The sequence below is a fragment of the Vicugna pacos genome, chromosome 14 (assembly GCF_048564905.1).
Source record: "Vicugna pacos chromosome 14, VicPac4, whole genome shotgun sequence".
NCBI classification, from domain to species: Eukaryota; Metazoa; Chordata; class Mammalia; order Artiodactyla; family Camelidae; genus Vicugna; species Vicugna pacos.
The window spans coordinates 11764787-11792168 of NC_133000.1; the positions used below are offsets into that span (position 1 = coordinate 11764787).

Sequence of the window (27382 nt, forward strand, 5' to 3'; positions counted from 1 at the left end):
TATTGTATCCACAAAGTTTATTTTAAAAAATTGTTAAAAACTAACCATACAGGAATATTTATTAATATACTTAAAAAAGTTTGTTCCCCAGGTTGAAGGAAAATACATTAGAACATCTTCCAGACACCGTCTTTATAAAAGTAAAACTTCTAGACGCTGAAATGTACTACAGTAGATTCTATAGTTTGCATTTTTAATCACAGGATTGGAAATCATTCTCCCTACTCCCCTGTCCCCCCAAATGTGGCAGTTATTATACTTAAGTCAATGACATTCAATCGTGTTATACACTACCACAGATCCTTAAACAGAGCACACACCGCATACTTACTAACAGGGCAAGTCTTCTCTATCCGTTGTCACATAATTATTTTAGGTAAGCATCTGATTTTAAGTACAAATAGAAACACTACATCCCGTGATTGTAAACATTCACCAAGAGCTTCCAGAGTACACTGAGCAACAGAGGTGGCCCAAGGGTCAGTCCAATGTTCCGCACTCATTTGGATGCTGCTGAGATTAAGAAACGAGTTTTGAAGGCAAATTATCACAAGCCTTACTTGTATTTCTGTAAGAAAGTAGTTCTGAAGACATATATATACATGTAGTAGTTGAAAACACCTGAAAGTCATTCTGAAGAGTGTATTAAGCACCATTTTCACTTACCTGAAATACATTGAGTTAAATTCAGCAGTGTACATATGATCGTTAACGTCAGAAGTCAAAAGTAACTGTGGGCCTCAGGTCCCTTTTGTGGATACGTATGGAGTATGGATACTGAGTTCCAGCGATGCCAACAGGAACCACTCACGCATACCAAGGGCAGTAAGTCCCCCAGGGCCACATGCAACCCGTAAGTCTGAGGCACAACTACTACTTCTGTCAGTGGACGCTGTACAGGCAGATTTAAGGCTGTATTCGGCTATGAAGGGTTCAACCTCCTCCTTAGTATCCTCCCCACACAGATCACACACATGACTCAAAATCTCATAGGGTGGGAGGGGAAAAGTCCCTAAACACTTTCTTAATACTATTCTTCATACAATTTATTGTCAGCATATTTACACAGAGGAGTGTTCATACTAAAAACATGATTTAAAAAAATGCAACCATGTTTTTAAACCCTTATCCCAGTTTCCCCAGGCTCATTCTCATCCTCATTTCCTGACTTTTGGCCAACTTCACATTTGTCAGATTGTTCACTGCAGTCCTCGGGCATCCGATGTTGCTCCAAAGGAGAATCTGTATTACAATATATTCACTGCCACCCACTCTGGGACAGGCCTGGCTGCAAAGAAAACGGTGTTCCTGGCGTTGAAGGATAACTAGGAAACCCGTCCGGCTGAGCTGGATAGCTTTCCAGGGCTGAGGCTGAGTGGACCTGGCAAGGAGCAGAACGCACAGGTTAGCAGAGCGCCAAACCCAATCAGGCCTCCTGGCTTCTGACCATGCCACACTACAGGCAGTTAGAACAGGAAAGAGAAAACTGCGGGGGCAAGTAATTCTGCTCAGTCTCCTGGAATTTTTAAGAAACACTCAAATTTCTTCAGATGGTAGAGGTGCATAAAAATGCCTTTAAAATATTTAATATCCTAAAACAAAACAAAAAAGGCAGTAGGTTTTCTAGAGAAAATTTGCTTTAATGGGCCATTATTTTAGGTAAAACTGTAGACGACAAGCTAAAATTTAACTGTCATATCTAAAGAGTCCATTTGTAAAATCTCCAAACTGAGATTCAAAAGTCTATAAGCAGGAAAAACAATTCAGAGAGATGAATGTATTGTACCACTCTGTTATCCTTCTGAGGGAAGACAAGATTCATTTGCCGATTTGCGGAGAATTAGTCATCAAATCTCCGGACATTCTGCTAAGGGCCATTTTTGCCAGTGTTGGAATATCACTATCCGCATTACGAGGTCATCACTACAGAAGCCAGGATACGCACGTTACCGTTTTATTCAGGCCTGACGCTGCCTGCTTACCTGCTGTAACAATGCTGACTGTGCGGCTGCGTTTTGCTGTAACTCCTGCAAGGATGACTGTGAAGGGTTCTGGGAAAACCCCGGGATACCCGGGAGGGACAAAAGGCCTGGAAAGACAGAACTGCCTGCAGCTTGGAGTCCAGATGATAAGCTAAAACAATAGACAGAAGAACAAGTCAAAATGCAGGTGAGACATAAAAGCTATTGCTTCTATATTTGTCAAATACTATCTCAAGATGTTAAAAAAAAATCGTAGAATTTCTGTTGGAAGGAACCATAAAAGTCAGCCACTCACTGATAGAAAACTTACTTTCCATTATAAAGTATATTAGTCTGAATTCAGTGAGTCTATGTTTTGCATCTAACACGTTTTACAATCAAGCTAAATTAACAAATACAAATCCTACAATTACCTGAGCAGGCATTAATACTTTTATCTCTTTATCTTAACATGGTCAAAGCGCCATAAAACATTTTTTGAGCACTGACATGTCAACCCAGAAAAATATAATTCTGCGCCATCAATTGGATTCTTTCATTTGAAGGACTTAAAAAAAGATAAGCCTATAAACTGCAGGTTACGTAGAGAATGATCTCCCCTCATCTCCAAAGTACCCACATACCCGGCCTGGGCGACAAGCGCGGAGTTGAAGTTGGAACTAAAGGCGGAAGCGAATCCGGGGAGGACGGGGGCCGGCGACGGCGCGGTGGCGGCCACGGGCAGCGGCGGGACGGCGGCCCCGGTGGAGGGCGCCTGCAGCCCCGGGAAGGAGGGCAGGGCTGGGGCGGCGCTGGGGGTGTTGGAGACGGAGAAGCCCGGGTAGGAGGGCGTGGAGGCGGGCAGGGGCCCCTGCGCCACGGAGAACAGGGAGGGGACGGCGGTGGACAGGTTGAGCGGGAAGGGCGCCGCAGACGCCGGCGCCGCGGAGGCAGCGAGTCCTGAGAGCGCGGCCGGCCCCGTGGAGCTGGGGTGCGGGAGGGGTGCCGAGGTGGCGGGGGCCGTCGAGGTGGCTATTAGCGCCCCGGGGAGGGACACGGCGGGGTTGAGGGGCGGGTTGCCAGCCAAAGGGAAGTTACTGGTCAAAGAGGTGAAAGGAGGAAGCGCGGTGAAGACGGGAGTGATGGGGGCGGAGGAGCCGGGTGGGGGCAGGGCGATGGAGGACAGGGGGTTGGAGACATTCAGGGGCGCGCTCAGGCCGGAGAGGCCCGACAGCGCAGGGTTAAGGCAAGAAGGCAAACTGATGGGCACCGAGGCCGACGTGTACGCCCGGCCCAAGGTCCCCGCCAGACCGAGGGTGCCGTGCGAGGGGGTCGCGGGGTGAGACGGGCCTTTGAAGGCTGACGGAGTGGGACTCGTGGGCTCGGTTTTGATCATGACGGGGAGGGTTGTGACGGCGGGGGCGGGGGCGGACGACACGCGCAGGTCTGAGTTACTGGGGTGGGCGCCGTGCAGCAGGGTGGCCGAGGAGCCACAGCTAACGGGCACTGAGGTCGCGCATGCCGCAGGCGTGGCTAGAGGGGCCGGCACCTGCAAAGTGGTGGGGGCGGAAGTGCAGCTGGTGGCCTGGGAGGGCAGGCCGGGGAACAGGGCCAGGCCCGGGGTGGAAGACCTCTGCGGGGCGGGGACGGCCGGCGGGCCGTAGCACTTGTTAGGGGCCGAGGCCGGGGACTCGGAGCTCTGATTAGTGAGCGCCGAGAGCGAAGCCAGCCTGCTAGTAACGGCAGAGGGTAAAGCGGCAGAGTTGATTAGACTGGTATCATTTGATGTCAGGAAGCCTTTCAAGGCAGACAGAAGAGGATTATTCACAGCAAGAGGACAAGCGACACTGGGAGCAGAACCACCGGTGATTACAGAAGGAGGCGGGTTGGACACCCCTTGGGAGGCCGGTGTTAAGGTCAAGGGGAGACCTGCAAAAACCGATGACAACGAAGCAGAATTTAGGCTGTTGGCAGAAGCAGCAGTAGAGGAGGCAGAAAAGGGGAGGCCGGTGAAAGGGGCAGAAGTAGAAGCGAACGTCTCACTGGAAGCAGGGGTGGCCCGAGGCGCAGACGTGGCCTGAGGGGCTGGGGCAGGAGCAGCGGAAGGACCTGGCAGCGGAACGAAGCCAGAAAAAACGGCAGGAACAGGAGCCGCTGTTGCGCTGTGGCCGGAAGTAACAGGTGCGGCCGGCAAGGAAGGGGTTCTGATAACCGTCGGGTTGGGGTTGGGCGTGGACGGCTGAGGCGTGTGAATGGCTGAGGAGACCTGCCCCGGGAACACAGGGAGGACAGCACTGGGCAGGTTCATCCCGGAGACGGTGGCAGTGGCGGCTGCTGACAGGTGATTCACGGGCTTCACCGGGGAAGCAGTGGGCACGGGAGTTGCAGCAGGTGTCGAAGGATTGGAGCCATGAGGAGAGAAGAGCTGACTTGCTGGGGTAGAAAACGCTGGGGGGGATGGGAGACAAGAATTTATCATCACACTGAAATGTCAACTTTTAACTCAAAAGAAATGCATAAATTTTTTGTAATATTTAACAAACATCACAGAAAATCAGTGACAGGTGTAAGAGGCTATTGCAACATATACATTGCAGGATTCCATTTCCCTGATTTTCACCACGGAGACTCATAGATCCAGCTGAGTTCTAGCCTCTGCTCAGAGCAGCCCTCCAATTCGCAGTAGGGAAGCCTTGAGAAGTGAGCAAATACACTTTCCTTTCATAGTTTCCCAATTTTTAAAAATTGGGTGTACTTTACCTTCAATTCTCTCAAACCACTTGTCTAGAGTAATAATACAAGTCACCTCCCCTCTTAAGAGCTTTCAGGACATCAATTTCCTATTCGGGGCATACAAGGCCTTCTAGGATTCAGACCATCTCTCCAGGGGTCTTAGCTGCCACTCTGTGAGTTGAACTTAATATTTCAGATTATCAATCTGTATAGTTTTACCCCCCAAGCATTTTCTCATATTGACTCTTCTACATGGCTTAACCTCTAACTTTACTTGGTTTGTCCTAGGAGCTCCTTCAGGGGCAAAAGCCATGTCTAATTCATCTTCAGAGTCTTGGCACCTCGCCCAGTACACAGCACCTCTGTATTTAACATGTTTGCTGTACTGCACACATCATGATTACCTCAATTGCAGTTCTCAAACCCACCCAAGGACTTATTCTCAAGACTTCTAGAGTTTGCTATAATATTTTTATCATGATAAACTCTACAAATAATACAAGCATTTTGGGGATGATCTGGGTTCCCTCCCTGAATCAGTTTAGTGAAACTATTTGACTCTGATGATCCTGTCCGTGCCAAATGAAATGTGAGATTAGGCAGCTAATGTCAATACAACCACTGTCCACTGCTGTGCTCACACCTGTCTGTTTCAGTCATAAACAGAGAATATTCCTTTTGCAGTGATAATCACATGAAAGACATTTTCATGGACTAAGACTTGCATTTTTAAATCTAGGCATAATAAAGACTCTTGACTTAGGGAAGACATGGTCAGTGAAGTAATGCACTGTGTTAATCACGGGTGGAGAAGGGACCAGAGGAAAAGAAGAAAACCATGTCTACATCACACATCTGTACTTAGTGATGGCCAAAGGTACCACGCTGCTCTGAGCAAGCTTTACAGCTATTCTAAAAAATGAATATGGTAGGAGAATTGACAAACAGTAATATATAATAGATGTATATAAACTTCAAATTCAAAAGACTTGTAGGTGGCACCATGTTTATATCATAAGCAATAATTTAGTTTCAAGAAAGTAGCTATCATTTTAGAGTACACATGAGAATGGATTTGTACCTTTGTAGTCAGTCTATTTTACAAGAACTAGAAGCACAAGGAATATATAACCAGTTTTGTGTTTGTAAATAATGTATCAAAAATTATTAGATTCATATTGGTTGGGCAACATGTGAAAATTCACTATCTTATTTAACATCATGCTGAGGACCATGCAGTTAATAACAGATGGCAAGGTAAAAACCAAGCTGTCCCACAGTGTTCTTTATAGCAGCCTCTGTTGGAGATCTTTTCTTATAATAACACAAAAGCCATGCACTATTAATCATACTGCCCGCAGTTAAAATGCAAGAACACAAAAACAAACCCCCCAAAATATACCAGGATGAGTATTACTTTCCTGTCATCTAATTTGGTTGCTAACCATAAAACACTGTCAGATCCTGTGCTAAGTACTTTCCACACATCATTTAATTTGTCCTCACATAACCCCCTGAGCGAGGCACTGACACTCCCATTTTATAGATGGGTAATCGTGGGCTTGATGTGATTAGGCGACTTGTTAAAAGCCCACGCTGCTATCTAGCGGTGTTCAAAGGGTAGAAAGTTTCAGTTGTGCAAGATGAGTAAGCTGCAGAGACCAGCTGTACAACATTGTGCCTACAGTTAACAATACTGTTATTATGTACTTAAACATTTGTTAAGATGGTAGATCTCATTAAGTGAGATGTGATCACAAGAAAAAAAAAAAAGGGTCATGCAGCCATGAAGTGGTGGAACCAAGATATGATCCCAGGTCTGTCAGATCCACATTCTTAAGCACTACACTAGCTTGTATTTATTGTTTCTTAATATGGTTCAAAAAGGAAAAAAAAATCTGAATCATGCTAACATAACATAGCAAAGGAAAACAAAGTATGCCTTTCCTAACAAAGGTACTTACGATGACATGATCTGTTTATCCTCTTCAAAACCAGATCTATCCATGAGGCTGAGTATAAAGGCTGAAGATCCCTTCATCTCCTTTTCACAGAAGCTAAATGAGCTGCTCACGGTTACAAAGCGGGGTGGTGCCAGAGCCGGGGTCAAAAACTGGATGTCCTGACACCTCACTCAGTGCCCTTTCCACCCCGCTATGTGACCACCTTAGAAACTACCAGCTAAAAAGCCCGGTGCTGGCACATCTCAGGGGATGGAATTCTCCCACTAAGACTCCTAGCCGTGACCCTAATGATCAGACTCATGTGCTACTTTGCTACACGGGAAACGGTCCCAGGTGTGTCTCCACCAGAAGGCCTCTTTCCTGACCGCGCACATCCTCAGCCAGCGGGAGAGCACATGGTCACGGTGCTGCTGCCACCTGCAGGCGTGACGGAGGCCACACCCCCACCTGCAGTCCCAGCTCCACTCTGCTCAGGCGCTCTGTATTCTTCTCTCTTCTACCTTAAGTTATGCTCCCCAAACTTACTAAAATAATTAAATCTAAAAGATGCATCTGACGTAGTGCTTGTCAAAAACGGTTTTTATCAAAAAAGAAATGTGTTTATATTAAAAAAAAAAAACAAGGCTTCCAATATCACTTAATGTAAAGTGAATGAGGATACACTGCTACACAGCACTTAGACTGCACTGAATGTTTTGCCAACAGGATACAAAGGCATACGGTTACTTTTAAATCCAGTTAATATGTGCCTGTCAGGTTGTGTGTATAAAATGGACCAATACTAAGCCACTTTTAGCAGGCACTGATTAAATTTTTCAATCAGCAACTTTCCCCGAAGCCTAAAGTTTCCAAATGCACTCAACACAAATTGTCCTCAGTGAGTAACAAAGCAGGCAACCAGGAGAGTTCTCTGGTTCCAATTTGGTACTTACTTTGACTCTGTGTAGGTTTTGACTGGCTGGAAAGGTCTTCATTTTCTATGTAAAAATAAATAAATACATACATAAATAAATGTTGATGTCAAGCTTTAATCAAATTACTTGCCACCATAATAATCAGAGCCTGAGGTTAAAAAAAGAAACACTCAAGATATACATGTATACCATGGTAGGAAAAGCAATGCACGCCTATGGAAAAAGGAAATGAAAATCACAGGAGTAACTATATGAAGACTGCTAGGATTCTGAGCATTTGATCCCCATCATTTCTCTTTAACTTATCAGGTTTTAAACAAAGATTGTTACTTTACAGCTATGTTTAAGAAAGCTTTCGGGAAAGACGATGTCCCAAGCGTGCCATCTAGGAGAAAGCGCAGCAGGCGCGCAGAGAGGAGGCGCTGTCACTGGCTAAGTGGGCAGTCACTTCTGGGGCACTGCGGCTTACTACAGTGGGAAGGCTTGAAGGTGGGAGGTGGATGCTGAGGGCAGACCCCACTGCCATCCCAGGGGCCAGTCTCACAAGCCATGGGGATCACCAAGCAATTACAAAGAGCCTCTGCCGACTTGCAGCGCTCAGCTCTAGAAAAGGCCCCGTGCCAGGAGCAATCAGGGAGGACTACGCTAGCCGAGGCTGACTTGAAGCCTGTGAGACCAACAACCTAAAGCACACTCCTCTCCACCTGCAAGGGGGAGGACCTAACCACCCCGTCAGTCAAAGATGCAATGGGAGAAAATCACCTCTCGTGGCTTGACAATAACTGCCCGAGAAATCAACAATGTGAAGGACACAAGGTTCAAAGGAAATCCAACAGCAAAAAAAGGTCACAGCTTGTTTAAGGACTTGGTACAAATAAACAACCTAAACAATGGGTATCTATCAATGGAGAGTCAATGAAAGAAAGAAAAAAGGACTTTGAAATCCTGTAATGCAAAATAAGAACACATACACATAAAATACTGCAAGAAAATAAGTAGAGAAGGTGAAGATTTTCAGATATAAAAATGTGACTCCAAATTAATAAATGCCAAAAATGGTGAAGATTAAAAATAACATTGCTGAAAGCTAAAATACTTAGTTGGAAATAAGAAACAATAAAAAAAATACTATTTAAAATGGCAAAAATACAAAAAAAAAGTATCATAAATGAATAGCCAAAAAATTTAGAACAGTGCAAAATAAGAGTATCAGGAGAAAAAAAGAACAGACAAAAAGGCATTAATTAAAGGAATATAAAAACAAAATTCCCCCAAGCTTTAGAGACTTGGGTTTTCATACTCAAAGGGCTCCAGGAAAGATGAATGATAAGGTCCACAACCAGACGTCCTGGTGAAATGTCTGAACTCCAGGATTAAAGACATCTGTGAACTCTAAAGAAAGGAGTATTTTTCTTTAGAAAGCTTTGTAAGCTTATAGGGGAAACCAAGGTTCTAATAAAAGAAAATTAGCTGGAATTGGGTTTCTCCTCTACAACTCTACGCATGTACCCTTTTTGAAAAAGCTGCTTAGAGAAGTTTTCTGCTAAAGGAAAATTAGAATGAGCATATCAGGACAGGGCATCAAGGAATAAACAGTTAAGAAGCCCTAAGTTCAGAGGCACAGAAGGAAAAATGCGTAGTATCCGATCAGAACGCACAAACTGATGAAAAAGGAGACAGAGCGTGGGAGCCACGTGGCGGAGTGCAGGGCAGCTGTTTGCAGCTTCTCTACGTGACAACCACTAGGAGTGCGAAGGCGATCACTAGCGACACTACACACAGAAATTCGGAGTTTGGGTAGGGGCAAGGAGAGAAGGGTTGCTAAAAAATAAAAAAAAATTTGATTAGCCCAAGTAAACCAAAGTAAAGAAAATGAAAAACTGGGGAACAGAATAATGAGTACAAAAATAAAATGGAAGGACTAAAAACAAATATATAATTTTTATGATTATAGGAAATTCCTATTAAATCTCTCCTTTACTGGTTTAAAATTCTGAATCCAACTATATATAATTTATCAACCAACTAATTTATCGAATAAACGAAACCCTAAAAAACCCTGAAGATAAAGATATAGGCAAAATACTTTTGTAAAATAAAACAAAAAGGAGTGAGGGCAATATCAATCCTTACAAAGGCCAGGGGGGAAAAGTTAAAGTATAACCCAGCTGACATTTTATACCCAGAAAATTCAAGAGCCTTCCAAGAAAAAAAAAACTAGAATAGGTAATTAGTAATAAGCACCTAGAAACAAAATATTCCATTTATAATTGTAACAAACAAACACCTCTAAAATCCCTAGGCATAAACCTAAGGCAAAGGACCTATATGAAGAAAATTACAAACTTCTCGAAAGAGGTTAAGTAAGCCCGGGGGAAAACACAGTGCCATGTGACGAGACTTAAAGACACACACATGACCGAATGGTCAAACTTGTAAAATGTCATCTCCCCAAATTAGTATAAAACTATAAATACATAAACTCAACTCTTTTTAATTGCATAAACTGATCTTAAAGTTCAGATGGAGGGATGAATTTCCAAAAATGGTTAAGAAAAATAGGAAACTATAATGAGAGAAAGCTAGCCTTATCAGGTATCACAACACACCATAAATCTGCTAATCAAATCAACATGGTATCATGGCATCATCATAACATAAAGTAACTAGACTGGAGCAGAAATAGAGACCCTAGAATTAGAGCCATGTGTCTATATGAAAGCTTAAGATAAACGTGGAAATCCAATCAGCAAGGAAAACAGATTAGTTAAAATAACCGGTGCGGACATGAATGGACTGGCTACTACCTGGGAAAAAAATGAAGGTGAACCGCTCTTTCACCCCTTTATGAAAATAAATTCCAGATGGGCCAAGAGTCTTACAAGATGTAGATTATCTGGACCACGTAGGGTTAAGAATACCTGACCCAAAATAATAACATGGTTCCAGCTTTCTTTCTTTCTGTCTTTGCAAAAATGTACAACTCTACGGGCAAAAGTTACCATAAATAAGGGCAACAAATAAAATGACAAATTTTGGAAAAAATGTCTTGCAAGTTTAATCAGAGTACTCAGCTGCAAACATCAGAGCCACTCTGGCTAGAAAAAGAGAAAAAGAATTTATTAAATGCTGTTAAGTAACTGTGAGTCTCTGGGAAGGGCAGAATTAAATTAATATAGAACTTAAGTTCCATCCCTACCCTACACATATACGAAAGTAAATGGCAAGTAGATTAAAAACTATATATTTAAAAAGAATCACTATAAAAGCAATTAGAGAATACAGATGATATTTTTACACTGCCAGGATGGGAAAGGGTTTCCTAAACGAGACAAAATTCAGAAGAGTCAAGCAATAACTAATCAAAATAAAAATTAAACTTTTGCAAAGACACACAGAAGAAAACATCAGCTAAACCAGCCCTATCAGATCGGCTAAAGTAAAAACAAACAACAGAAAAACCCCCAAACTGTTAATACCGCATTTTGAGGGTGTGAAGAAACCACGTACGCATATATCTTCACTGGCAGGTATGAACGGGCGCAGTCTTTTGGGAGAATAATTTGCAGGATACAGAAAAATATTTCCACTTCATATCCCAGTTCTTAACAGACCCGAAGGAAAAGGGGGAACGGGGAGACGCTAGGGAGGCTTCAGCCCTTCTGAGCGCCTTCTTTCTTCCTGTCTTTGCAAAAATGTAAAACTCTAAAACAATAAAATTGAGCATCATTCTGAGCACCTTCTTTCCTCCCCAGGGCAGAAGGAAGACGCCCCCATGCTGACACTCATGGAGTCAGTGATGCTTTTCCACATCCTGCAGTTTCCTGCTCATGAGCAATGGTTCTTGTTTCTACTACGCGCTCACGTTCACACACAGGGACCAAGGCGGCTCTAGCGGGATCTGTATGTCACGCTCAGATCCATCGTCAGGCTCTTGGGCTGTGCTCCCTGCTAGGACAACACCACGTCACACAGCCGTGTCAAGGGTTATGGACGTCTGGCATGCATCATCACATGAACTTACCTGCTGCTACTGGATTAGGAGTATACGGAGGCGGAGGGGGCACGCCGGGAGCTATGACACTGGCTAATGGTACCAGCCCTGCATTGTTATAAGCACCTAAAGTAGAAATACAATAGAAACAAATACATAAAATTGAGCATCATTCTGAGTCAAACTGTATGGACCGCGATCTAATTTGTTTCTAAAACTGTTACACAGTGGGTACACTTTACAAGGAGGCTGGGTCTAGGCTTAGGTGAAGAGTAGATCAAACAAGACAGAGGCCTCTGTTTCCCACTGCAGGCTCATTCCAGGCATAAGTTCATGGAAGAGTATGGTGGGCAGAACCTGCCAGACTTCAATTATTTGCCTTTTCTGTCAAAGTATACACAGTTGGCCTTTTAAAGTTAAAGAATGCCTTTGAAATACCAACTCTCCAAAAGGGATTTGAGACGATTCACCCATAAGCAAAAACCCATAAAAATAATTAATAATGAAAAATAATCTACAATTAATTTATCAATAGGAAGTGTCCCCCATAAACTCTGCGCACTGCTGTAGACCAAGACACTAGTGGCTGACTGTGGGCAAAATAAAGCTCATGACCGCATATCTCATAAGAGTTCCAGATTTCCAAAGTACGTAGACCAACACTTACTTTTGATTTAGTAAATAAAGAGCAAAAAGAAAATCAGGTAAAAACTGATGGAACTCCTTACTTGGTGCGATAGTTGCATGCGGCCGGCACGGAGGTATCGGATAAGGAACAGGCTTGTGTGGATTATAGGTTGAAGGAGGCTAGTGAGGGGGGAAAGCACGGCAGTTAGGAAAAAGTCAGGTCAGCAGTCTCCTGGCAAAACAAAACACAATTTGTCTTTCAAAACATTTCGGCCTAAGAGGCCAACAACGCCCCAGCAGAGCAACCGCTACTGCACTAGCACGTGGCACACGAGGGAAATTTCTTCGCTTTAATAAATGCGGTGCCTGTGAAATTCCAAAGACAGATCCTGCCAAAGACTTTTATTTCAGTTGTAATCATCTCCAATGAAAGGCCATACCTTATCCTAAACAGAAATTCCTCCCTGGCCCAACCTAGGTTAATCCAAGATTTCCTATCTCGCCAATGTAACGCAAGAAGTCGAGTAGGTTTTGGAATCTCAGCTACTCAGGCACCTCCGACATCCTCCTGGGAACTCATCTCCTCATTCTTACCCTCTTCTCTCCTCTTGGAAGAAACGAGCACTTATTCCTTTAGCATTTGGCATTCTGACAGCTCTAGAATGTAGACCGGAATTGTATGAATTCAGTAGCTCGGTCGCTTTGCCTTTGGAAATCCACAAATCTTTATCTTATATTGATAGAACTTACATAAGTAACAAAGAACATGCGGAGGGTCGGTCTCTAGAGAACTAGAGGTGCCAAAGCTAGGCCAAACGCTGTCCTCTTAGCTACAGAGAGAGAGAGCAAGCAAGTGCACCCACCCGAGGGAACTGGCCCCACGCCCCAGGGGCAGAGCAGACCCACTGGTGGGCAGGGACGGGGGAGCTCGGCCCCACGCCCCGGGAGCAGAGAGGGACCACTGGTGGTCAGGGACGGGGGAGCTCGGCCCCACACCCCGGGAACAGAGAGGGACCACTGGTGGGCAGGGATGGGGGAGCTCGGCCCCATGCCCCGGGAGCAGAGAGGACCTACTGGTGGTCAGGGACGGGGGAGCTCGGCCCCATGCCCCGGGAGCAGAGAGGACCTACTGGTGGTCAGGGACGGGGGAGCTCGGCCCCACGCCCCGGGAGCAGAGAGGGACCACTGGTGGTCAGGGACGGGGGAGCTCGGCCCCACGCCCCGGGAGCAGAGAGGGACCACTGGTGGGCAGGGATGAGGGAGCTCGGCCCCACGCCCCAGGAGCAGAGAGGACCCACTAGTGGGCAGGGACGCAGACTCTTCCCGGCTCTCACAATGGCAGTCCTGGATGAGGTGGTGGGTCCTGTGCAAGGATAATGATCCGTGACTATTTCGCTCTGAGCACCTGGCAGGGGAGTCCCGGTCAGTGGGCGGCAGGACTGCGAGGCGGCTGTGTGGGGACCTCTGGCACTTCAGCTCCAACACTCCTGCAACCCGTGGGGCTGTCTCTCCTGTGCAGTTTCTATCCCAGTCAATCCAATCACTCCCGTGAAAATACGCTCAACTTTCTGGCTCTGTTCTTATTAAACTAATACTAATACTAACTCAGCCACCGAGCCACGGTCTCAGTTAACGTGAACTCTCCAAACGAACAGACAAATGTGGCGGGAGAAAAAAACAAAAACAGTTCCACTGGTCTCACTTTACAATAAGACATTAAACCTCAAAAGTGCCCTTAACATGAGGAACTAACTATACTACGTTTCCCTGTACCATTCATCCACTTCCCTGGAGCTTCTGGTAGACTTTAAGCTTCACAGCACAAAAGTGAAATGTATGCTTTGAACAGACAGAAAACTAAATGTCAGAGTTAAGCCTTGTTTGATTATTTAGCTCCTAAACATACTGGTTTGGACGGTCCGAGAATCCGTGCAGCTATTCCTTTGCCTTCACTGGTACACTCTTCGCCGTCTTTCTTCAAAGGGGTTCCCTATTTAAAAAAGAAAGATAACTGAGACTTGAAAAAAATAAAAGGCAAAAACAAATAAAACAAAAACACCCTCACTGCACTATGCTGAAGAAAAGGACGTAACTTGGTAGGAGTCTAAGGCCCTGGATTGTAGACCCAGTCCTGCCCTGGCTGCGTGACCCTGATACAGTCCTTGACCCTCCTCTGCACGGAACGCTCAGAACAGGGACAGAAGTGGAAGGAAACATGGGACACACGTGGATGACAGAAAAGCAGGATAAAGTACGTTCTAGTTTTCCCTGCACAAGGGGAGCACCCAGAGCTAGACCTCCAGGGCTACAGGATATAATGCCCAAAGAATCCAAGAGTCCTTGTACACAGTTGGAAATAGGTGACAAAAAATGGTGTTTATAAGCATTAAGTGTGCAGCTCTACAGACCTCATTCAAGACTGCTATGATGAACAGATCAGAATACACTGCCCACTATTAGACTGTCTCCCTAGGAATGTGTGTTCTAAATGGTACCTGCTAGTATGGAAGCTGGCCTCCAAGATGGCCCCAGTGATCCTCACCTCCTACATGCCCTTGTGCAGCTCCCCCTGAATGAACAGGACTGAGCCCTGTGGTATACAGGATATCCCAGAAATGAAGGCATTTGACTCCCAAGGCTGAGCCACAAGAGACGACACAGCTTCCACCGGCCTTCTCTGGGGCTATCTGCTCTGGCAGGAGTCAGCTGCCACGTCAGGAGGTCCTCACGCAGCACTATGGAAAAGTCCTTCCAGCCGAGAACAAGGACCTCCTGCCAGCAACCAACACTGATCTGCCAGGTGTGTAAGTGAACCACCTTGGAAGCCTGGGCTTGCGCGCCAATCAAGCTTTCGGATGAGAAACCTGGAGCCAGAATCAGGCGGAGCCACGCCTAGATTACTGATTCAGAGAAACTGCGTGAGATATTAAGTGTTTACTGTTTCCATCCACTAAGTCTTAAAGTTATTTGTTACAGTGCAATAAAAATACACCATTCTTTGGAAAAGTTATTCTACAGAGAAGTTAGAGGAAACTTGGATGAAATAAAAACATGTTTCTTACAGGACTTTTCAGAGCCTTTATTATGCAATGTGATGCTCCAGGGAGGAGACACTGCGTGCGGAGTTTCCCAAACAGACTTCACTGTGAAACTGAGGAATTACTACATGTAAATCAGTGCTTCTAAGACACTTGGAAAAACAAAACAAATTATCCTCTTTTCTGTTTGGCTTATTCTTCTGTACATTTTCCACAAATACTATAACATTGCTTAAGTATGAACTTTCATTCAGTGGTGAATCTATGAATTAAGTTGCTGACAGAGTAAAATTCCTTTCCTTTATAGAAGTATCATCAACTGGCATTTTTAAAAAATGTCACAACTCTGCTCAACTTCATATTCAGCCACAAGAAGTTTCATACATAGCCACAAAACTATGCTTACTGGAAAAATGCCATTTATGCGACTAGGTTTTCCTTTGGGATATGGATTTCCTGGGATCGTTCCACAAGAAGATATCATAGCATGAGGAGCTTTGCAGCCCCCCTTGAAAGCCTGTAAAATAAAAAAAGAAGAGGGTGGTTAAAAAATAAATAAATACATAAACTCATAAAGTTAAGTATTCTGTATATTGAGAAGCCCTACAAACGAACATAAATTAAGGAACAGCATCCCAGTCAATCTGATCATACATCAGTCAGCACTTCCAGTGGTGAATATGACCAACATTAGTAAGTAAAACCACTTCATTCAAGTGGAATTATTTAAATGGTATCATAATGTCTTTAATGTCATAAGTAACAGACTCCTATAGAAAGGTATCTTCACAACGGATTTTGTAAATTCTGTGTAAAAAAAAATCCATTCACTATTTAATATCTCATTTCTCCAATGACCAAGAAGTAATACTGTCCGACTCTACAGACGCCAAGCTCATGCGACAGGCAAGGCAGTGTGAACAGACGTGAAAGAGACACGGTCTCTGCTCTGAAGAAGTTTATAACTTAGTGGGGAAAACACAGACAAGTAACATGGGACACTGGGTGTCCAAGGAGCTTACTGCTGAAAAAGTTAAAACAGTGGTCTGGGTGCTGGTGGTCAATATATTGTTACATAATCATGAGCTACACTGAGGGATGGGATCTTGGCCTGGCTCACTGATTACTGTATCCCCGGGTTCTACAATGGTACCCAACACAAACTGAATTAGTGCTCATTATGTATGAAATAAGTGAAAAACACTATATTAGGTGACATATATTCCAATAAATCTATACTCTAGTGTAAGAATACCAAGTTATAAATGTATATATATATGTGCTCTATACATATTTTACAAGTATGCATGATGTTATGCTTCATTGTAGAAGTATACTGACTTTATGAATTCATTCACAACACAATTAGCTATATAATCCAGCTCCCTACTAAACATCCAACCCTAAAAATCACCTCAATTTTTAGCCATCATAAATGTAGCAGGATGAATGCCCTTATGTACGAATGTGTATTTTTCTACTTATTTCCTTAGAATAAATTCCTAGAAATAGAATTTTGAGGTCAAAAGGTATGAATATTTTAAAGGCTCTTCAGGTCTGCCTTTCAGAAAAGTTGTACTAATTTACATGGATTAAAAAGCCTACTCTTCAGAATACTCGGACCCAGGTCACTTCTGAGACGGGAAGTGACACGGTCGGAAAGCTTCATAAGGAAGAAAAGGCCAGCAGTAAATACACGATGTCTTAAAGAATTCAGTCCAAAAAATCAGTGAAGAAGTTATTACTGTAAAGAAACGTGGGCTCAGATCTTGCCTTTGCTTTGCTAACTCGTGACGAAGGCAAGGTTCTCTCCTCTCCCTGACTTGGTGCAGGGCACGAGGACTGAGCCCGGCCGGGCTGCAGCTGCTCCTGCTACAGCAGGCTTCTAATCACCACCTCAGTTTCCAGCCACCACAGTCCTGAGAAATTACTGCCTTAGAGGACAAATCTAGTTTTCTAGGCTTGGACAAGTATCACTTCTCCACTCTTACAGATTTTAATGAACAAGCTAGAATTTTGCTTGATTATTCATCTCTTGTGAGTCAGATGAAAATTAGCCTGACGACCAGAGCCTTTAAACAGCCATGCTCCTGATACGTCAATTAAAGACGGATGCTTGGAGCCACGGCAAAGCCACCGAGGGACGGAGAGCAAACACTTCAGGGGCTCAAGCCGAGGGGCCAGCTGGCTGCTCACTCTCCAGCCATCTCTTCGTCCTCTGGTGTCCCCGTCACCAGCTCTGTTTCTCTTCCTTAGACTGCAGGGTACCATTCCTCACCCAGCACGTGGCGGCAGTCGGGTCACTCAACAACGTTAACACAGGAGCATGACTGGTACATTCGGAAAACCCAACGGGCCGTTCAGACGGCAACCCTGGGAAGATTACCTGCTCGAGCACTCTCTTGCACCGTTTCTTCTCAGACATATTTACCCTGAACAAATCTTCAATGGGACGCGAGTTCTGTGCATCAACAATGTTCCTACCAAGGAAATACAATTTAGCTTTTCATTTAAGAATCTGGACACACGTATTTAACACATAAATATGAGTAAGCTTTTCCCTGAGACATAATGGGAATACTATGATTATTTAGTTTTCATTGGTGAATTAAGTAACACGTTTATCCATGTGTATCTAAAGATGGTAAATGTAACAACTGAACTGACATTCATCTGACTACCTGAAAGTAACAAAGTAATACTATTATTAAAAATCACTATTTTGAGATTCTTGCAAATATACCCTCTCCATGAGTGTCAGGAGAGCTATTGGCAATGAAACAAACCCACGTGTTAAATGCATATAAGCCATAGCTGACCTAAAAGTGAAGTTTTGCCTTATGGTTTCTTTTAATTTTGTATTTTTCTGGTCATCTGTAAGTATAGAAAGGACCTAAAAATGCATGTGCTGTAAATAAACAGCAACTTACAGGCTCTTCCACTATGCAAGTCATCACACCCACTCCTCAAATCCCACGCCAGCTGCTTTCACATATCTTAACAGTATTTCAAGTTCACGCCCTGATTAAGCGGGTGAGATCCTTATTTTCACAATTGAAGAAAATAAGGTCCAGAAAGAGTAAGTACACATTAAGCCACAGAAATATGTTGTCAGAATGTGGAAAAACTCATCCAACCAGAAGTCCCTTTCCCGCCGAGCCTTTCAGGCCACTCAGAGTGGGCAGGCAGAGCCAGTCACCGAAATGTAGACAAATCAAAATAATCTCAGTAAGCCTCATTACTTTGTAAGTTATACCCACGTGCAGTGAGCCCCTAGCTACTTTGGTACAACAGTACAGCTCCATGCTTTCACAGCTTTTATCAGAGTTCCACTTACTAATATGATTCTGACCACATTAATACACACTGATGAGTTAAAAGATCTTTTTTAAGTCTTCCAAATTTTCTCCAATGAGATAAAAAGAAAAAGAAATACTTACGAAGCTAACAGTTCAAGAGCAACTAGTTTGTCTTTACTGAAGGTGAAACAGTTGAGTATATTGACCACTTCTGCTGGGTGAACAGCCACCATTTTCTATTAATACAAAAATAATTTTATTTTCATCATGAGACATTTTCATACAGAAATTACCTTTTGGGCTAAGTATAATTAAATATTCTTAATATAACTATTTGAGGTGAAAACTGCTTAATCAAAAGTAAACCCTAACGACCATGTGAACTAAAATTAGGCTTTTTCAACGTAACTAATTGAAGACCTAAGTTCTCCTGTGTGCTCTTTTTTATTCACCTTTCTCAATAGGGTCATCTACAGAAAAAAAGTGTACATGTACTACTTTCCTCAGAAAGGCTATATAAAAAGGGGATGTTTACAAATACGGGAGACACACTGCTTGAGAAGTTAGAGAAAACTGCGCTGTTCAGGTAGAGGGCCGGGGGGCCACAGCCAGCACTACTAGCAGAGGCCCTGCTGCTGAACAGCGCTACTCCAGTCACGGTGTCAGGGAAAAGATGGGTTAAACAGGTTTCTTTACTGCAGAGCTTTCTTAAGAGTCTCGTTAACGTGCACTGTGACACTCCAAGACTGCGTGGGATGTTGCATAATTTATTTGACCAGGGTACCTGTATTTTTGAAAAGCAAGTCAATTTATAGATTTACGTTAACAGTGGAGGAAATTCAAAAGCAAAGTCAAGGTAAGGAGACCAATTAGAACAAACACTCAAGAGATTCCTAGAATTTGGAGTAGTTTTCAAACACTTTTTACTCCTATATCACCAAAAGAATTGGTAAAACGATATGCCCCTTTGTGTGATTTTAAACTGACATCCAAAATTTTTACCAGAAGATTGCATATTTGTAAAAGATAGGTTTCCTTGTATGTAAGTTTATTATATATTTGTGGAAAACTTGGAACTACTGATCAAACTCACTTAATTTATGAAAATGTCCATATGTAACCTAATTGTTGAAGTCCAGTCTTCTGTATGAAAACAGTTAAGTCAGACTTACTCTGTCAGAAAAGGCTGGACTTAATTTAATTCAGAGAAGTGCACTAAGTTGTGCCTGTGCCACCTTCTCACCTCTGATTTTTAATTCTAAGGAAGGTGGACAGGCAGGCAGACCTCCGAGCTTTGCCATGAGTTTGTTGTCCTGATAAGACAAGGTCCCCATCATTATTTCTCGCTAAAGTTCTCTGCTTTGCTCCCCGTTTCAAGAGACTATTGTCTCTTTGGTCCTTGGAGAAAGATTTTCACCCCCAGCTGATGGTGGATGAGTAAGATAACCCTCTTTTTTGTTGTCGTTGTAAAAAAGAAAAAATGCAACTATTAAAAGGAAGAACTGACACCCAGACACTTTCTTAGGCAAATTCGTTTAGGAAGTCAAGAATCTGCCGTTTCCTCCAGGCTCCCAATGCCCGAGACTCCCAGGGAGCTTCCTACAGCTGGACCCCGTCTGATGGGGAGACCCCAGAAGAGCTGGGCTCCGTGGCTGAACGTCCCATTCAGCAGCCATGGGACACGTGCGCCTGCTCACGTGGAAGTTAAATAACTCCTCAAACATGCCCTTCCTCTGACAGACTAGACACCTTTCAAGTGCACGAAAGTCACATCTAGCCAGTGGTTATTCATATTGGACAGAGCAGCTGTAAAATGTATCCATCATCACTGGAAGTTCATTTGGACAGTGCTGGTCTAAAAAATGTAAGTATATACAGGTCTGACTATTCTTCCAAGACTAAATACAAGAGGGTGAAGATATACAAAAATATAAGGAAGTAAATAAAAATACTTAAGAATTCAAATCCGATGTTCTGCTTGTTTACAGATATTTCCTACTCCAACGTGCCAGTTAGGATCCTGTACAATTTAATAGTACGGTGTGTACAATTTAAATTTACAGTTTGGGAAGTCTGAATTTTTTAACACAGTTATTTTGAAGAATCAAAGTACGATGAAATTTAGGGTCAGTTTTTTTTAACGCAAACAAATTACAACTTGAGATGCATTCTAGAAAACTAGGGGAGAACTCAAACTCCTTAGATTCTGCATTCGAAGGAAGAACAGACTACTTACGTGCTGTAATGCTTTCATCGCCTTCAACTGAGGCTCAGCCCAGGAGAAATACCTCAGTAAATCAACCACCTGGAAGCAAAGAACTCATTCAGCTCAAACGACAATGTGTTTGCAAACGTTCCTACAAGATTCATTTCTGCACTTTCAACTAGTGTTCAGAGTGTGCTTCCCGTGCCCGGATGATGAGGCATCAGCCTGACACCAGAGGTCAGCTGCCTTGTGCAGCTACTAAAATTTAGACCAACTGAAGTCAAATCAAAGGAAAACTTCAGCGCCTTACTGGCACAAGCCACATCTGAAAGGCTCAACGGGCATACACAGCCTGCAGCGACCGTCCCGCCAGCACAGACAGCCTTGGTCAGCACTGGTCCAGCGGCAAAGGAAGGCATAGGGTGCAGGAAAAACAAAGTGCCTAAAGAAAAGGGAAGCTGGAAAAGTACTAGATGGAGATAAAATGTCCGCTTAGGAATGTAAACATAAAGTATGAATGGAAAACTTTAAAAAATTTAGTGGAGAATGACAGTTTTAATCAATCACCAAGGGTGTTCAGCGGTGTGGTTTGGTGTAGGTCTACTAAGTTTTGCTCCTTTACCTGAATCTGGGGGACATACTACCCTTACTGAGACCCGATCTGGTCCCTAAAGATGTACTCTCACCATGAATCCCTCCAGCAGGTTCTAAATGGTAAGTCATTTTGACAGCACAGAGAGCCAGGCTCTCCCCCGCCCAGCATGGCCAGTGCACTCCAGACAAGGGAGGGAGACGTCGCGCAGCAGCCAGTGATGGGGAGCAGGTGGCTCCATCCCAGCACTGATGTCGCTGCACGGTCACCACCAGCCTGTTCACTGCCTCCAAGGATGCCCCAGAAGGGAAAGAAAAAAAGACTCAAGATGAGAAGGTAATAAAATCTGGGTTAATGGATTTTTTTTTTTTACTGTGAATTCCTAAAAACGTGTTAAGGTTTCAATTATTCCACAAAGCAAGGTTAATGCTAGAAACAGGAGTGGTGTGTGAAGAAGAGTAATAATAGTTTTTGCTCCTTACAGAAAGACTCACAAACAGCAAACAAGTTTTGTGTGCACTTTGTGTATAATTTGGTAAGAGTGCATGTCCTTACTTTTAAGGGCATAATGTTTTTACTATACATAGTAAATGCTAGCTGGGACTCCACCAACCACACAACTTCACGAACTATCATGTCTGAAATAGAGAGGAAAATCTTCAATGTAATAAATAGGATTCGAAGATCACACTTAGAAAGTAGCTTAACGAAACTTTTAAAGACTTTAGCAAAGTCGTTACATTTTTAGCAGTCATTAGGTTTCCACAATGGAAAATTTTCTACAAAATTTCACATATACACACAGAAACACAAGAGAAGGAAATAAAAGCTATCTATCAGCTATGAGAAATTATCTATCTTTCTGAAACACTTAAATTCTACAAAAGTATAAGGTAATTTTGAAAAGTAATGGGACAGCTGAAAAATACTCATTAAAGAGGCAGCACACATGCAAATCACAAAGTAGCTTTTAGGAATTCGGCAGAAAGAATTACAGGCTTAAAGTTACTCCAGTTTTGAAAGTCTTGAGAAACAGAGGAAAAGCTGGAGCATTTACTGACTCACTCTCTAGATTCACCCACTGTCTCCCCTGTGTGCGTTCCCACCCTTTCCCAGAACTGTTCTCCAGATGTACATTTCTGTTTCTGTTCTATTTCTTTGTCAAGTGTTTTCCAAGTATCTCTTGGAAATGCAGCTTTCTCAGCATATGTGTGTGTACATATACATGCAAACCTATTTTTTTAAATCACTACACTCCCCCCAAAGCTAGGTGAAAGTTTCCACTATACCACCATGCTTAAAATTAAATTAGCCTTTTGGCAGTTATAGATACTACTTAGTAGATACTTTATTTTTTTCTTATTGCTAAAAGTTTTATGTAGTGGCTTCATATAAGAACATACATCACCATTTGTTCAAGTTTTATAAAATGCAGTGAATTTTGCAATAACTGACTTATAAATACTGTTCAAATTTACGTATGTTGACCATTAGAAGTTTACAAACGTATGATACTGTGCCCAGAAGGATAAACATTTTGAACTGCTTTTTGTAGACACTGCATTTAAAAAAAATCATGTTAGCATATGATATTGTGGTGAAAGTGGGTATGTCCATAAAATATCCCCCCTATAAATTCTGTCAAGTTTTCTGCTAAAACCGAAAGCTTCTGAAGTTCTTCAATAAACACAGCAACAAAGTTAAAGCAGTTCTGAACCTGACCAGGCAGACATTAATCAGAATATTGGTGTTAAAAAAAAAAAAAGACTTTTGCTTAAACAAATAAAGGAGTACCTGTTCACTAGAGAAATATCCATGCACATATTCAATGGCTTTTAATTTGTATTCTGTCAAAACAGCCTGAAAAATACAGAAAAACAAAATTAGTATATGTAAGCAGAACAGCAGTGTGTGTATGTGTATATGTATGTATATAAAAACTGCCTAAGCAAGTCAAAGTGCCAGACCTTCTGCAGCCCCAGCACACAGAGGCAGCTGAAGTCACTGTGGTTATGTGACATTCTACCCTCCCAGGTCCACGCTGTAAGGGATACACTGAGGCAGCAGAAACCCCCCTCCCCAGGGCCTTCCTACTCACTCCTATAAAGGAGGGGAATAAATTGTAATAAACAAGATTTGACAGTAATAGAAATTTAATACAGTATTCCTGTAAAAGTAATTGCAGTTTTAAATCATCCCAATTCAACCAAACTGACATTTTTAAGATTAAAGGTATCAGACATGATTCATTCCTCAGATAATTATTTATTGAGCAGCTACATGTGCTAAATGATACAGAAATACAAGTAGGACAAGGTCTACTCCAGGATCTCAGTATTTCTCCAGAGATATGAGAACCCAGGAGCCAAAGAGGGCTCTGACACTAACTGGCAGTGTGGCCTTTGAGAGGCATTTCAATTGCCCTGAGAGCCTCCTCACCCATAAAAGGGCCACCATTCACTCCCCGCCTCAGGTACCAGGAGGATAAAACAGTCAGGAGTGGATCTGACACATAATAGGTATGCAGCAAATGATGGCCTCCAGCACCAGGAAGTTCAGAGAAGTCGTGGCCTTGACCCAGCACTGAAATAACACGCTCTCTCCTTGCAGCTCCTTGCTAAGCTCAGAGATGGAAACACCTGACCAACAACTAATCATTAAAAATTCCCGAATCCCCTTTGTATGGCGACAGATGCCAACCAGACTTATTGCGGTGATTTTGTAGCGTATGGAAATACGGACGGTGTTGTAGGTCAGTTATCCGCCCCCCCACAACAAAGAAAAAAAATCAACTAATCCCTTTGCTTCACTTCAGAACAACGATATTGGTACTTTCCAAACGCATCATTCTGCTGGGAGAAAATACTACGACCAGTCAACAGAGAAACACATCCAGGGTGCCTAAATCGTTGAATTTTCACTGAAAAGGGGGAGGGAATGGCATTCTGGGTAATGTATTCTTGGGAGTTTGATGATCACTGACGTTACAGGACACAATCAAAAGTTTCTGGCCCAAATCCTTGATTGTCTTGATGCCAAGTTAGGTGTTACTCTCTCATCAGCATCTGAGAGGCCCGGCTGTCTCTCAGGCACAAGAGCAGTGCACTCTGGAGTCAGACTGCCTGCCCTGGAACACTGGACCCACTAGCTGGGTGACTCTGAGCTGACGAGTTAACCTCACAGAGACGAGGTTTGCCATCGGTAAATGAGAGGGATAGCAGTACCGACACCTCAGAGTTGGTAGGAGGATCAAACCAAATAACGCCTGGACAAAGTGCTCCGAACAGGCACACTGAGTGCTCAGTTATTAATACATTATTATTATTATTATTATTATTATTATTATTATTATTATTATTACCACCTTCTTAAAAAGCAAATTAAATATTGCTTACCCCCCCTTTCTTCTCCCTTTCTATTTCTTTTCCTAGTGACTTCTTACATGCCCTTGTTCTAAATGACAGTAGTGACAGCCAATATTACCTATAGGCCTCTGGTGACACTCAGGAAAAGATTACCTGGTTTAAGTCAAATTACATGTACAAAGTTTGAGAGCAATTTCCTAAAAGCCAACAGTAATTCTCATATTTAGATATGCCTATATTTTTATCCCATTTTAATAGCCTAAGACAATGCTGATGCATCTAATTATTTGGCATAGACAGCAAAAGACATATTTTGATTCCAGACCAGAAATAAGGACTTAAGTTGCTATCTCCTGTGAATCTGATTTTCATCTCTGGAAAATTTCCTATTCCCCTCATTAGTATTTACTATGTCATCTTTTTACAATTCAGAAGCGAGACAATATGCAAACTGACACCTTAGACCTTCCAAAAGTAGAAATCTACCCATCTACCTGATCAAATTATTTTCTCATAAACAACAGTTTAATATCATCAGCTTATGAACAAACTGTGGCAAATTCTAAGTATATAGTTAGCAAGCTGACATTGATTTTATTGTAAATTTTCATTGGCCAAATGGGGTTTGCAAAAGCAAAATTTCATTACCAAAAAAAATCAATATCCTCATATATGTAAATTTAGCTTAACAGGCAAATTTGAAAAAGCAAAAAGCTTTAAAAAGGATGAAGGAAAACAAGTTTGCTTTATGGAGAATGAAGAAAAACAGCATGTCCATAGGCAATTGTATTAATAATTTCATAAGCTGAAATAAATAATAATCACCACAGGCCAAAGTAACAAGTCTTTTTCGCGTCAATCAAAGGTCTTAAAAGATATGAAAACGGGGAGAGAACTGCCCGGAAGTTTCAAGCAGAGGACCCTGCATTAACATAAGCGTGGTCAGTCAGTCTTCCCAGTTTTAATTTTGTAAACTCTTATTTTTTTTGTGCTTGAAATACTGGCTCATTCTGGGAAGTAGGCTACGTACAATCGCCTCAAAAAGAAGCAAAAACTTGGAAAAAAAAATTGAAATTGAAGTTACTGAATGAAGCCCATTTCTAAGACTGTGACTTAAACTTAATGCCATACTTCTCATTGGGAAACTCATTTCTTCCGGCCCAGGCAACAAAGGCAGTCTGCTTATCCTCAGACTTTAAAAACCCGTCACAATAATAAGTACCATTAAAGAAAATTTCTACGTAACATCTCTAGTTTTCAGTCACTCTTACGTTACGCAGAATTTGAAGAAATCGGTTCAGAAACGTTAAATCATTTATCCGAAAGTAAAGAGCTACTAAAGATTTGCAGAGCGGGTTTCGAAACCGAGGTCTCTCTGAATATAATTTCCGCAATACCGCACCGATTCTCAGGAAGTTTAACGTTAACGTAATTTCTCTTTGTATCATAAAATGGATCAACACATAAACTTGCACGCTATACGTTAAAATTCCAACGAGTTTTGCAATCTTAAAACCCTTACTTTACACAATCTGCAAGCAGTCCCTCGGAGAGAGTAAATCATGAGAATTCTTAGCTTTTAGACTGATCAAAGGAATTAAGTGCAATTACCTTTCTAATTTCATCCAGCACCGTTTCAAAGGACTTTTTGTCCATCTTGACTACTATCTCCACGAGGTTTTAAGAGTTACACTTTCAACTACAAAACGTTCATCCCTGGTCTGCTCCGATAGTAAAAATGTTTACAGCTGAGAAGGAAAAAAGACCCAAGGAGCAGGAGAAAGGATGCGAAGAGGTAGAGCACTTCAAACTCTGCAAAAATTTCTAAAAATGGAGACTTATAAAAACTTTTTATTAAAAACAAAACCCGTCAGGCTTCCCCAGCTTCTTTGCAGAAAGCTTCAGGACCCCGCGTGTTAAGAGCCGGGTCTTCTCTGAGTCCTGCAGAGAAACCCGGGGTTCCGAGCCGGGGCTGAGGGTCGGTCCTGGCAGCTGAAGGCCAGGCGCCGCCGGGGAACGTCGCGAAGCCGCCTTCCCAGGTGGAGTGGCCGGGAGAGCAGAGGCACTCGCGCCCCGAGTCCCACGGATGGCGAGCAGGGAGGTACCGGTCTCTCGGCCCGCACCAGCGCCTCGGCTGCCGCCCTTCACTGCCGCGAACCTGGCCTCATGGCCCGGCTCGCTCCCACTCCCAGCAGCTCCGCCGGACTCCTGGGTCCCGCGGCCCCGGCAGCGGCGGCCTGGCAGGCTCTTTGTTACCAGCTGCCTCGGCTTCCGGGAGCGGGCCGGCGGCTGGAGAACACCGGGAGCCGGGCGAAGGGGGGCACGGACCCTGCCAGGGGGACTCCCGAGCACCGCACGACCGACAACGCCAGGGGCCCTTCCTGGTTATCCCTACAGCTCCCCCAGCTCGGCTCACGGGGGCCTTCGGCAGAGCCCGTCGCGCCCGAGTAAACTTAACTGTGCGCCGCCAGCTTAGGCCACTCTGTTTGAGAGCCTATGGCGGGGTCCTGGTGTGGGAATGTAGATGTCCATAGCGGACGCCTGGATGTCTCGGAATTGGATGCTGGTGAAGTCCTTCCCAGAGCCTGGCATTCACTCCTGGAGGGTCACATCTTTATCTCTTTGGTTTTATTGTGCTAGGTTTTGATAGTAAGATCTCAGTTTTAAAAGAATGAACGCCGAGTGGTAA

The 27382-nt window shown here is 43.3% G+C and overlaps 1 protein-coding gene and 2 long non-coding RNA genes across 4 annotated transcripts; 2 read left to right on the forward strand and 1 right to left on the reverse strand.

Annotated features, from left to right (window-relative positions):
• PROSER1 (proline and serine rich 1) lies at window positions 1–27168 on the reverse strand. Its single transcript, XM_031684600.2, has 13 exons — window positions 26305–27168; window positions 23123–23188; window positions 20767–20835; window positions 18672–18766; window positions 17618–17711; window positions 15638–15748; window positions 14100–14183; window positions 12295–12373; window positions 11597–11692; window positions 7591–7635; window positions 2606–4409; window positions 1983–2133; window positions 1–1381 (listed from the first exon to the last, which is right to left on the reverse strand). The coding sequence occupies exons 1-13, from the start codon at window positions 26347–26349 to the stop codon at window positions 1259–1261; spliced, it is 2862 nt and encodes a 953-aa protein (XP_031540460.1). The 5' UTR covers window positions 26350–27168; the 3' UTR covers window positions 1–1258.
• LOC140701110 (uncharacterized) lies at window positions 2015–11751 on the forward strand. Its single transcript, XR_012079953.1, has 2 exons — window positions 2015–2169; window positions 11328–11751. It is a non-coding gene; the product is annotated as an uncharacterized lncRNA (long non-coding RNA).
• Window positions 3403–7214, forward strand: LOC140701109 (uncharacterized). Of its 2 annotated transcripts, none has more exons than XR_012079951.1 (2): window positions 3403–4302; window positions 6693–7214. It is a non-coding gene; the product is annotated as an uncharacterized lncRNA (long non-coding RNA). The 2 variants fall into 2 exon arrangements; XR_012079952.1 differs by having other exon boundaries at window positions 3403–4142.
• Window positions 27169–27382: the final 214 nt, after the last annotated feature.